This window comes from Microcebus murinus, chromosome 6, assembly GCF_040939455.1.
Source record: "Microcebus murinus isolate Inina chromosome 6, M.murinus_Inina_mat1.0, whole genome shotgun sequence".
Taxonomy (NCBI): domain Eukaryota; kingdom Metazoa; phylum Chordata; class Mammalia; order Primates; family Cheirogaleidae; genus Microcebus; species Microcebus murinus.
In genome coordinates, this window is record NC_134109.1 from 15,425,959 (window position 1) to 15,440,004 (window position 14,046).

Below are 14,046 nucleotides of genomic sequence, written 5' to 3' on the forward strand. Positions count from 1 at the left end.
TAATTTTAAATAATTTAATTTAAAGTATTTATTTAAAATGTTTTGTAGCAAATCTTGTGTAGTTAATTTTTGTCAGTTAAATTTTCTGTATTTTTGAATAAAAATATTTAAAACAATGTGATATAAATTAGCCATTTTTGTATTTCCTTAGAATTCTGTTGACATGTTGCCTTTCTTCTGTTTACTAAACTGCTATATTTTATTCATCATAAATTTTCATGTATGTTTCCCTATTTTTTTTACCCTTGCTCCTTTTCAAGGCAGGGAGTAGTAAGGTAAGTGTTTTACTAAAGAAAATAATTCATTCAAAAATTTACTCTGTGTCCTATTTTGATCTTTACAGTATTTTAAGATGTTGATTTTCTCCCTATAAAGCATTTAACTACATTCCTCAAGAAAGAGTTAGAAAATGAAATAGGACATATCCTACAAAAGACTTGCATTTAGACTGCAGGCATGTACCACCATGCCCAGCTTATATGTAGTTATTATGAGGGTCTTAATTATGATAAATTGGTTTTACAAACTACTACATACTAGATAGTTTTAGTTTTTCCTTACATTTCAGAGTCTAATAAAAAGAAAGTTAACTATACAAACTACACATATTTTTCAGTGAAAGATTTTTTGGTTTATAAACATTGTTAACTTCATTTAGTGTATGTTTAATTTATTCATTCTTTTAAAAACATTGAAATAATATTATGGTATTTGTTTAATAAAATGACATATGTAAGAAAGGACTCTTTGGGGTGCTTTTATAGCTGCCTTTAGCAGGATAAAAATGTCTTCAGAGATTTTCTGAAACAGGACAATGTGGGAAATGGCTAGTCTTTTTTTACAAGTAAAAAAGATACCACTAGGAAAATGCCTGGAGATAAGGATGAAAAAAGTAGATCTGAGACCAGATTGCACAGAAACTTGAATATTAGGCATCCCTTAATATTTGACAGACAACAAGAATCCATTTTTGTTATAAGTAAGATGATGTGTGCAAAAATACCAGTCCAGCCAGAGTGCAGTGATGCACACCTTGTAGTCCCACCTACTTGGGAGGTTGAGGTGGATGATCACTTTAGGCCAGGAGTTCTAGACCAGCTTGGGCAACATAAATATAGCAAGACCCCATTTCTTACGAAAAAAAAAAAAAAAAAGAGTCCAGGGTAGGAAACAACTTTTTAAAAGGTCCAGATAATCTTATACTATTTTAACAGAAATAAAGCATCCAGATCTAGCCTCATATCTAGAGCAGCTTACTCAATACTCATCTTTACATTTTAAAGGGAAGTTGACAGTTTACAGTGGTCTAGGAAGGAAGGACATGATGAAGGGAGGTTGGGAGGCACTTCATATAAAGAATAATGAATTGTTCTGGGAATCACTTGTTCCAGAACAAGAAAACTAGTGGAGATATAATTGCTATGTTGAATATGAATGGCTTTTTATGTAGAAGTGACAAGCCATTCCCTGTCACAAACAATGGTCATACAGAGTTTAGATGACCACTTGTCATCAGTGCTATACAGGGATGTTCCAGACATGTAAAGAAGGCTCCTGGTTTCAGTGGGAGGATAGACAAAATTACTTCTGTGATTCCTTCCATTTCTGCTTCAGTCAATATGCTACTGAGGGAAATTTCTAAAACGTACAGGTACATCCTTCACTAGCAAAATCTCAAATCCAGCAGACCCTGAGTGACTCAGTCTGCCTGCTTGGACTGACTGACTGGGAGCCCTGTTAGGTGAGAATAGGGGGAGCTTAGGCTTAGGTTCTTTAGGCAATTAACTTAAAAGCGGCTCCATCTCTACTAGCTTTTAACTTGGTTAACATTTTACTGCCCATTCTTAAGAACAATGATAAGCTTAAATATTTTATTTGAAATTCAGATTGTACTGCAGAAAGATAAGTATGGCAGGCTTTAAAGTTTACAATGTAAAATGTTGAATTATTATTTATTTTTCTTTTTTCACCTTCTTTCTTCTGATTTCCTTGCCATTAATGGAGTAATTTAAGCCTTTTCTTATATGTAATAATAAACTCAAAACCACAGGCCTTTAATATATGCAATATAATATATGTTAATGAAATGTATAAAAATACTTTATTACAGAAGGTATTTTACTAGTGTTTAAATTCAAATTTATGTTGTAATCTTTTTCCTTTTTTATCTGCTGCTGAAAAGAGGTTCCAGGTAATCCTCTCTTTGCTATGCTTACAAGGCCTAATTTTGTCATTGGTATATTTACCATTAATGAGCTATGTTACTTGGTGTTCTTTACCTCTGTTCACAGTTTCCACACTTTTTTCCTTTGGCATTAGTACCCCTAAAATAAATAGCATCTTAATTACTGGCTTACACTATAAGTAAATGCTTTACTAAAACTGTACCTATTCAACATGTATAATGTACAAGGTATAATTTTGTAAGTTGTATAATTTCATTTGAAGCAATAATATACATTATATAAAAAGCTTTATAAAAATTAAAATATGATTAAGTGTTACATAGGATTATATGGAATAAAAATTAGCAGTTTATTGTTTGGGTTACAATTAAAGCTGTCGGACAGTAACATTGAATAAAGTTCAATCAACAGAATTGAAGTGGAAGAAAAGCCAATGCTCTATCATTCTTTGAAATGGTTCTAGCAGAAATATTTTTAAATGTTAAATATTAGGAATTCATTTCTACTTTTTACTTATGAACATTAAAAAAGTATATGAAGAAGGTTTGAAACCAAAATTTCTATGATAACTTGAAAAGTTGCTTATATATTTTGATAAGGACATTTGCTTTTTATGACACCAGTCATGCTTACATAGTCTACATGCTGCTTCACATTATAAAAACCCACATTTATTTTATATTGCATGTTTAAGATATAAAACACTTCATTTACTTTTTATAGATATATAACTTGATAATCATTTTGAAAATGTAAGTATATTTTAATCCCTTTAATGTTATGAAACTTATTCATAAGTGTTGGAATTTTTTCCACAGGAAAGCTAATTTTTATCATTTCTTGATTTAGTTGTTACAAATTAAATATTAACTTATAATTTGGGGAGGATTGATGCAAGGTTATTAAATATTTGAATAACAGTTGAGATAATAATAAACTAAATGATTTTTTTAAATTAATGAGTTTTAGAGAGGAGCTTCCACATTTAAATGGTTCAAAATGTGAACTCTCTACACCTGTTGGGATTTGGTACATTATAAATAGATCCTGAACAGAGAAGAGAGGGCTAGATTTGAGAGCTCCTATGTAAGTAAAGTTGATAAATGTTTATAGTAAATAGTGGGAATAAGGGAAAAGGAAAAGTTGGAAACAGTAGTAATAGTAATTATCTTTTACAGAGTTATTGTATGGTTTGTAGTGCTTCGTGACTGTAAAATATCTCCCTTGAGTATTAATGAGTGATTAATGGTGATGCCATTAATCAATACTAGGGACTTTAGGAAGTAAAGAAGGTAAGAGCATAGAGAAACAGGTAATAAATACAAATCTGAACTCAGATGTGATTTATGTTGCCAAGAGTATAGATAGTTCATAGAAACATTATCAAAATTCAACTTCAAGGAGAATGTGTTGAGCACCTGCCATGTGCAAGATGAGCCATAATCCAGACTTTGTTAATAATGTACCCATCAAGGCCGGGCGCGGTGGCTCACGCCTGTAATCCTAGCTCTCTGGGAGGCCGAGACAGACGGATTGCTTGAGGTCAGGAGTTCGAAACCAGCCTGAGTAAGAGCGAGACCCCGTCTCTACTATAAATAGAAAGAAATTAATTGGCCAACTAATATATATAGAAAAAATTAGCTGGGCATGGTGGCGCATGCCTGTAGTCCCAGCTACTTGGGAGGCTGAGGCAGAAGGATTGCTTGAGCCCAGGAGTTTGAGGTTGCTGTGAGCTAGGCTGATGCCACGGCACTCACTCTAGCCTAGGCAACAAAACGAGACTCTGTCTCAAAAAAAAAAATTAAATAAATAAAAATAATAATGTACCCATCAAGAAATTTTGGAGTTTGTTAATTTGTTAATAAACAGTCTATTCTTGTGCTATTATATTATTTACATTATAAAGCATACCCCAAAGACATTAAACATAAAATGAATAAAAGTTTTAAGATTTTCTTTCCACCTTCCTGCTTTAGAAGCTATCAAGATGTAGAGGGCAGTCTAGTGAAACACAGAATGGGTTCATCTGGGGGAAAGTGTGATAGACACCTCTCTGGAGGGCAGATGTGGGAGGCTCAGTGAAGGCTCCAAGTATTGTGTGCCTTTCCTCCTTCCCCCTTCTCTGTTTCAGGCCCCCAGTGAGCAGGGCCCCGCCACAGCCAGAGAAACTCCAGACAAACAATGTTGGCAAGAAAAAGAGACCCATAGAGGTGAGGAAGCCCCACTCTCCAGTGCTACTAAAATGTATCCAGAGTTCCTTTTTATAAAACACGCAAGTCTTGTCATTAATTTTCATGAAATTAAATGTATTGAATAATTTTTTGTTTGGTGATAAAAATTGATTGTTAACTCTTACCCAAGTTTGAGTTTTGGATTGATACACTCTGTTTTTCTTTTTTTATTAGTCTCGCTTTTACTTTTCCATGAATAATACCCTCAATTGACTTATCACAAAGCAATTCTCTCATCCATGTACTAACCAGGCCCCACCCTGCTTAGCTTCCAAGATCAGACAAGATCAGGCACATTTAGGGTAGTATGACCATAGACAGACTTCTAAACATAAATATATACGAATAACCTTTTCCTTATAGAAGCACAGGTACCTTGGCATTGTCTTATAAATTTAAACCACTAAGCAGTTTTCACATTTATACAATAAAGATTAAATACTTACACCAAATCATGAACTTTGACCTCACGTGATGTATTCACTGTATAGGGTTCATTAAGACTGTTTCTCCTCCTATATCTGCTTCCAGTCAAAGAAACCTGAGGAATAAGGAAGGTTCTTCAGTCATTTAATAATTCCAGTATCAGCAGCAAACAAGCAAACTGTGCTAAATCAGGCATAAACAAAGTGTAAAGCTGTGAGAGGGTGATTTTTGAAGTTCCCTCCCCCACCTCGCCCTACAAGGTCAACAAAAATGCACACTTGCATTACAGATTTATGTGCCAGAACGTTAGCATGAGTTGTCAGAGATAATGTACTTAGTTTTTGTCCAACAATGTTGGATGTACTGTTTGGATTCTTCAAAGTACATGACTTGGACATAATTTATCTTGAGTTATGTATCCAATTCAGATATTTTGACTAACAACACAAATTGAAATATTATTCTTTGGGACACAAGAAGTATAGTTGTCCCTCAGTGTCAGTGGGGAATTGGTTCCATGATCCCCTGTGGGATGCTCATCTCTTATATAAAATGGCATAGTATTTGCATATGACCTGTGCACATCCTCCTGTATACTTTAAATCCTCTCTAGATTACTTATAATACCTAATACAATGTAAATACTATATAAATATTTGTTGCACTGTATTCATTTTTTATTTGTATTATTTTTTGTTATATTATTTTTTACCCAAATATTTTTATCCATGATTGGTTGAATCCTCAGACATGGAGGATGGACTGTATCTCAATTTTTAACACATGAAATCTTAATAACTAAGATTTTTAGAATCAGATTACCTTGTGATTCCATTTTTCTTTTAGCAACTTTATATAGAAAAGTGGAATATATATTTCAGCTGCCCAAAATAGATTACATAGAGAAGTATGTCTGACATAATTTTGTGTTTGAAGTTTGTGAAACATCAAAAATGCATCCTTCATTTTGATTGAAGACACTAGTATTATGTATACAACAAAATCATGGTGAATGTTTAGACATGAGGAAGAGTATAATTTTTTTAAAATGGTAATTAAAACTGCCCAAACAGACAATTTTATTGATATTGCATTACAAATAGTCTAAATGTAACACAGTAAAGTTTTTACAGAAAGCCAATATTTGAATAACCTTCCATCATTCAAATTGTATTTTGTAAGATAAAAGGTTTTGATTTCTAACCTGGTGTTATTTATATCAAAAAGCTTTCAAAGAGTTAGAGAAAAATAACTGTAAAGACATAGGGCTTCACATTCTAGTGATCTTTGGAAGTATGGTAATCCTGCAAACTCCAATTCACAGACATGAGTTGTTGGGAATCCTTTATTCATGATAATTACACCCAACATAGACAAGTGAAAATCAGTCCTTATCCTTTCATTAACACTGGGGGAGGCTGGGCACGGTGGCTCATGCCTGTAATCCTAGCACTGTGGGAGGCTGAGGCAGGCGGATCTCAAGGTCAGGAGTTCGAAACCAGCCTGAGCAAGAGTAAGACCCTGTCTCTACTGAAAATAGAAAGAAATTATTTGGCCAACTAAAAATATATAGAAAAAATTAGCCGGGCATGGTAGTGCATGCCTGTAGTCCCAGCTATTAGGGAGATTGAGGCAGGATCACTTGAGCCTAGGAATTTGAGGTTCTTGTGAGCTAGGCTGATGCCATGGCACTCTAGCCCAGGCAACAGAGTGATACTCTGTCTCAAAAACAAAACAAAACAAAAAAACACTGAGGGAAAAGACAGCTACGGTCCAACTACAATATAAAAATTCATAAACACAATAAATGTACTGTAAATGTTTTAGTTCGTATAACTACAATGTGAACCCAACAGGTATTTGGAGGTTCTTTTGCTGTTGTCACTAAATGTTTGACAGCTAACCAAAAAAGCACCAAGAACTTTATGTTAATACTACAATGAACAGAGTCAAAGTGTTTACTTATATAATCTTTCTCCAAACATTAAAATTCCCTGTATGTGATATCTGTCAGAGTTGGAAAGGGGGAAAAAAAAGCCCTACATGGTAAATAATAAAACACTGCTATAATTTAGGCAAAAACTAAATGTTGTGATTTCATGTAAGACAAAAAATGATTACTGAAGAAATAATGTTTATAAATTTATTAGTTATCACATTCACTCTAAAGTCCAGTTTTCTCATTGAACATATGTTGAGTGAAACATTTCATCAATTTTTTGTCTACCAGCTTTTGTAGGGCCCAAATAAAAAATTTACTTAATGTGACTCAGCATAAATATCTTCACCTTTTTCAGTCTAAAATGTACTCCCAAGCAAATTGTTTTAAGACTATATAGAGGAAGAATGTAATTGTATAATGTTTTATTCTTATTATTCTTATTATTATAGGACCTTGTGTTGGAGCTTGTTTTTGGTTATCGAGGCAGAGATTGTAGGAATAATGTTCACTATTTGAATGATGGTGATGATATAATTTATCACACTGCCTCCATTGGAATTCTGCACAATGTTGCTACAGGTAGGAAACCCTGGTTCTCCACCCCTCCCCCACTTTCTAAATTTAGAAATTTTTATCTAACAGCTTAAACTTCTTTGTTAAAACTATAAATAGTAATTAAAATATAAGAGAACAGTCCAGAATAAAAATGTTTCATATTTAAGAACTTTCTAGTAATATTTCCAGTAACCAAATTTCAGTCCTAAGAGAGTATGATACAACAGAAAAGGATTTCATAGTGCAAAATGCCCATAGGTCTTCTATTAGAAGTGAAGGTTTACTGTATGTTAAAACCATGTTTTATAGTGAAACATTTTTAACTTTAATTCTGTTTCCCCATAACCTCATCATGTGAATGGATGGTTATCTCGTAGTGATTGAAAGTGACATGTTGGGTGAGTGATTGTTGGGCTTGGGGGATGTTCTTAATAAGGCCTTGGAAAGCCAAGGAAGAAAGTTAAGAAAGCTGCTTGTCTGCTTGTCTGTGGCTCTGCTGATGATATACCTTGTTTGATCCAAGAAAGTGAGAAAATATTTCTTGATGTTTATTTAATTGACTGGATTGTTGAAGAGCAAATAAAAGTTCTCTTAGCATGATTTGATGACCAGTGTGATAATCCTACTATTGACGTTAAGTATTTAATTTTGAATTGTTTTATTACATGTTATTGCAAACCCCATAAAGTGTGAAAGTTGGAAGTGAAAATAGAGGTTCTCTATTCTAAACATTTCTGGCTTTCCTCTGGTAGCTTCACTGTAATGGGTAGAATCATAATCCCCACCTCTGGTCAATATTAATCATTAATATGACCTTTCTATTTTGCTTTTCTAAAGAAAAGGATTCACCAGGATCACATAGAAATCAGCAGCAATTTTCTTTTTCGAAACAGAGTCTTACTCTGTTACGCTGAGTAGAGTGCCATGGCATTAGCCTAGCATTCCTCCTTCCTCAGCCTCCTGAGTAGCTGGGACTACATGCACACACCACGATGCCCTGCCCGACTAATTTTTACATTTTTAGTAGAGACGGAATCTTGCCCAGGCTGGTCTCAAACTCCTGAGCTCAAGCAGTCCTCCTGCCACCCAGAGTGCTGGGATTACAGGTGTGAGCACCACTCTCAGCCAGCAGCAATTTTCCATGTAATAATTTGGGCCATTTAAAAAGTATTACTAGGCCGGGCGCTGTGGCTCACACCTGTAATCCTAGCTCTTGGGAGGCCGAGGCGGGCGGATTGCTCAAGGTCAGGAGTTCAAAACCAGCCTGAGCAAGAGCGAGACCCCGTCTCTACTATAAATAGAAAGAAATTAATTGGCCAACTGATATATATAGAAAAAATTAGCCGGGCATGGTGGCACATGCCTGTAGTCCCAGCTACCCGGGAGGCTGAGGCAGAAGGATCACTCGAGCCCAGGAGTTTGAGGTTGCTGTGAGCTAGGACGCCACGGCACTCACTCTAGCCTGGGCAACAAAGTGAGACTCTGTCTCAAAAAAAAAAAAAAGTATTACTTAGAGAGAAAATCCTTTTTAATTGAGGCTTCACATATCCTTCAAACAGAATGGGGAAAAGAAAGATAAGACAATGTATGTGTAAATAAGCTCACATTTATATTTGTAATTTTATTTTTAATTTTTGATTTGTAATTAGTCACTTTTCTAATGGAGGAGTATTGAGACAGAGGACAGCAGAGAGAATAAGTACCTGCTCCAGTTCTGATTATTTAGTTTCTCACCAGTTTGGGGATACATTGCTATGTTCATAGTCTAGGAAGTCTATATCTATTAGCTGATCTACCAATTTAGCCAACAGCACATATAATTACTTGTTTGTTCCTTTAACTGAGCTTTTAGCCCTAGAAAATAAGAAGCACATTTCACTTTGAAAAGAAGTTTTAAAGCAATTATTAGGTCTGTTAAACATAATTGTTGACATTTTTTGTTTTTATTTTGCTTTTTGGAGGACCCGCTATAATCTGGATCCCACCTACTGCTCTGACCTCATTTTCCACCTCTTCATTTTACTTGCACAAGCCTACCTTTATTACTTCCTGCATGGAGTACTGTCATAGTCTTACAAGGTCTCTTCACTGTCACTACGGTTAGATGAATCACATTACTTCTTTGATCAAAAAAGTTCAGTGCCTCCCACACTGACTACAGATTAAATATAAAATATGAGTAAATATGGCCTAATTTATTAAATAGAAACCGCTGGTTTCTATGTGCCCTGGTGAATCCTTTTCTTTAGAAAACCAAAACAGAAAGATTATAGGCTGGCATTCAAAATCTTCCATAATTCTAATCCCAACTTGTCTTTCCAATGATATTACTCAGTTTTCTTTTTCATGACTCTACACACTCCAGCCAAATGAGCCATTTCTATGCATACCCAACACTTTCCTGACTCCGTGTCTTTGCTTAGCGTTCCTCTACCTGGAATGCCCTTCCCCATCCACCTTCACATTTACAAAATCTATCCTGGTCAGTCCAGGAATGCTGTATTCCCATGATGAGAATAATCTTTTCTGCTCTGAGTCTTCACAGCATTTTGATCCCTAACTCTCTTGTGGCACTTGGTATTATATGATTTATTCTTTTCAGGGCTCTATCCCTTTAAAGACTTCTGACTCATTTTTCTATCCTTATGATGATGTCCACATATTAAGTGATCAAAAATATGTATTGAACAAGCTAATAAGTTAGAGTAGTTTATTGCTCTGGATAAGTGCATTTGTCTATTACATCTTAAGGTTTTAAGTTAATTCTCAAATTCTTTTTTGTAGGTTCTCAGAGTTTTTATCAGGAACATAATGATGATATTCTGTGCCTCACTGTGAATCAGCACCCCAAATTTATCAACATAGTGGCAACTGGCCAAGTAGGTATGTTTCTATATTTTAAAAAGAAGCATTTGAAGCATTTGTTTTGTTCAAATAAATTCAATATCCTAGGAAAAAATTAGAATATATTCATGTATTGTTCAAAATCTATGTGTATATAAGGCACACACTCAATTATACCATATTATTTCTTCTAAGTACCTTTCTCTTACTTTGATTATCTGAATTGGTTCAGACAATTTGGATTTAAAATACACTATTGTATGATGGTTGAAATAGTTGGACTTAGTATTTAGCAGGAATTTCTGGGCAGCAGAAAGGTTTAATTCAATAGCATCTAAAGCAGGAAAGGCTTTGAAGAGGAAATGGTAAATATGGGGAGCCACGCAGTGATTGGACTTGGAGGGGAAGCACCTGCTTCAGCAGAGGTCAAGCTAGAAAGAAGGGAGAGCCCACGTCTGCTTCATATTGCTAAATCCCTTCTGCTCTTTTCTTTTCTTTTCTTTGGCGTTGATTTAATTTCACCAACAGTTTTAAACTATTTTGAAATACACCTGTCTTCTTTCACCTCTGTGAAAAACAAAGGCCAAAACTTCACAAAGCAAACTGATGAGAGGATAGCAGGTTTTATTTAGGACATACCTGCCAACCCATGATCACTATGAATACAGCATAATAGATTTGGTCAGTCACATCTTCACAACTCTGGTATAGTTTGTAAAAATTATTCAAATCAGTGTGTTTGTTGGATCTTAGTGGGCCTTGATTGCTATTGTATCTTTCCATATGTCTTTTCTTTCTTCTTGACTAAAATAATTTATGCTTTTAATATCTTCATTTTTCACACAAGTACTAAACTGATCAATTGGGCACTTGTTCTCTGGGTAGCCTGATTCTACAGCTATGCCATATAGACCCTTATATTTTTCTTTTCTGTGCAGTTTTCTACTTTTAAAAGTTAATAGATTATTATTTCACCCATTATATAGAAAATATTCCAATCTTTAAATATATAGGTCTAGCCTCTGTTTGCACTAAGTTTATTGAAAGTGAAGTCCTGTTTTCACTCTGCACAAGGAATGAGGCCCATCTCTTGAGGAATGAGAGAACATGTAGCTCAGTGCCTCTTGGCACAAAGTTACTATTTGGTTAATTTTTATTGAGTAAATTCATTTATTCAATGAACTTCCTGAACACCTGCCATGTGCAAGGTATTGTTCTAGTTGCTGGGGGGGTACAAGCAGCTTACAAACAGATAAAATCCCTGTATTAATGGAATTTACATTCTGCAAATAGAATTCTAGAAGGTATGATTCTTTCATTTCCCAACTTTTTTCCTTCTCTTCTTTCCTCTTCCTCTGTTAAGCAACTTTATTTATCATATTAATATATCCTTCTAGAGAATTTATAACAAAAATGCTTTATTGATGACTAATTAAGATAGACTCAAGGAAAGACCAAAGAATAAGGAGGGACATTCTTTTTTCTCTTCTGAACATAAAGAGAATTGTGTTGGTAGTTACTTTGCTGTCAAGCTTAATACCCACAAAGCACAATACTGTTTTAAAAGTTTATTGTTATTTTTGTTAAAAATAATATAGATCATAGAGGAATTGAAATATTTGATATTGTGATATTTTAGCCAGTTACATACAAACTTATCTCTTTTGTAGCTAGAATCTTAGAATCCCAAGGTCCAAACATACCATTTTTTCCTGTCCATCATTATATGCTTGAACTTCACCACCACTTAGTGCCTAATGAAGTAATCTAACTTCTCCCTATGAAGCTCAGTTAAAAGGGGTTCTTCACACAGAAATCTGTCTGTGCTTGCTACTCATTGGTTCTCGTTCTTGGGGTATGATCTCTTGAACCCAGGAGTTTGAGGTTTCAGTGAGCTATGATGATGCCACTGCACTCTACCTGGGGCAACAGAGCAAGACTGTCTAAAAAAAAAATGGAAAAAAAGGAAACAACTATCATATTCTCCTTGAGTTTTATCTAGTTCTTCTTTTTTGGAAGGCCCACCTTGGACATTCTCTAACTGTATTCCATGGAACAAGGTATACATAAGAGCATAGGGATTTGCTTTCCATCAGGGAGCCTACCTCTCCAGTGGGCCATGCTTTGAGTATGTGAAATTCCAGAATTCTCTACCAAATGGTCCTGAACCTGCTTTTGGGCCTGAATGAGCCTTTTCTCTGAGTCTGTACTCCCAATGGCAGACTACACAATCAATGTGTGTACCCTTGAGGGATGGCCATGGGGTAGCTGTTCAGTGGGTGGGGATGGATAGAGTTTTGATGTGCAAGCTGGAGTAATCACATGTCTTACTCAGTTTGAGTTGCCATAACAAATACCATAGACTGGGTGGCTTAAACAACAGAAATTTACTTCTCATAGTTCTGGAGGCTGAAAGTCCAAGATCAGGATGCTAACATGGCTGGGTTGTGGTGACAGCCCTCTCCCTGGTTTGCAGATGGCCATCTTCTCACTATATCCTCACATGATAGAGAAAAATAGTCTCTTTCTCCTGTTTCTTCTTATAAGCATACTAATCTCAATGTGAGGGCTCCACCCTCATGACCTAATGAATTCCTGATACCATTACACTTGGGATTAGGGTTTCAAAATATACATCTGGGGGGAACACAAACATTTAGTCTGTAGCATCACACACGAGTTTTCCCTGGGTTCTTGTGGTATGAAATGGAGCTGGAAGTGGGAAAAGAATGAGACAGGTTGTCTCATGCTTCCCCAAACTCCAAGGAGTTCTAAATTATTACCAGGCTTTCTACTTCATTACAGGGGCATATTCCTCGAGATAAGAAGATAGAACATATTTCATCTGATAATTTTTATCTTGGTTGCTAACTTTAAAATATTTAGACCAATGGTGTTTAATCCGTCATTTGTACTCTTGTCTCAGACCCTGATCTCCAAACCAAACACTCCCTGTATTTCAACCATTCTTCATGTGGCATAGTTTCAAGTCTTCTCACCATTTGGTTGTATCAGAGTGAGCTCAGAATTGAAAACAGCATTTCCTGTGTGGTCTGCTTAGCAAAGTCAAGTAATTTATTCTCTTTTCCTTAATGTTCCAGATCAGGATAATATAGGCCTATGATATCCATGTGTGCTTGAAATCATTATTTCTTATGAACATGAGACTCTACCAAAGCCTTATGTCTTTGTTAAAAAATATAATTGACTATCTTCAATGGATTCCTAAATTTTTACTCCTTCCTTTCTTGCTCTAAAGACTCTCGCTTTTAAAATTTTGGTTAATAGGTATTTCCACCACAAATATAATGAGCACAGGCTTTCACATTTTCTTTCTTGGCAAATTTTTACTCATTTGGAAAATTTTTAGTTAAACATTTTTTCTTTCTTGAGTTATATGGTAACCTTTACCAACATGTCTCTCAGATGGTTTAGATCTAATTCTTTCTTGGAGATAGAGAAGCATTATCTCTCTATCATTAAAACTCCAAAGGGCCCATTAGCAGTGCATTTTGTAAACCAAAGGAAGGGTCATATTAATTTAAATCATATCAGTATTATTTTAAAAGTTATAATTAAAATTTTTACATAACTCATTACATACAAAGAAAAAGTTTTTATCCAGAGAAGGATCAAAAGGTCATAGATGGAATAGGTACATATAATATAATTTAAATGAGTACCTTGACTCACAGTTTATTCAATTTAATGTAATAAAATTAATTTTGTATATGATACTTTATGATTTAAATTATTTTAAATTATGATAATTACATTTTTTATAAATTTTACTATTAGTATTTATATTATTTATGGATAATTATTTTTCCATTATAGGTGATTCAGCAGACATGTCAGGTAA

The 14,046-nt window shown here is 34.7% G+C and overlaps 1 protein-coding gene across 1 annotated transcript in view; it reads left to right on the forward strand.

Moving 5' to 3' along the window:
• The window catches only part of EML5 (EMAP like 5), a 149,560-nt gene that overhangs the window by 103,879 nt on the left and 31,635 nt on the right, over positions 1–14,046 (forward strand). The window contains exons 28-33 of the mRNA XM_012773990.3: positions 261–275; positions 2,183–2,191; positions 4,318–4,396; positions 7,235–7,364; positions 10,125–10,223; positions 14,022–14,042. Coding sequence (XP_012629444.1) covers positions 261–275; positions 2,183–2,191; positions 4,318–4,396; positions 7,235–7,364; positions 10,125–10,223; positions 14,022–14,042 — 353 coding nt within the window. The remainder of the gene's footprint in view (positions 1–260; positions 276–2,182; positions 2,192–4,317; positions 4,397–7,234; positions 7,365–10,124; positions 10,224–14,021; positions 14,043–14,046) is intronic.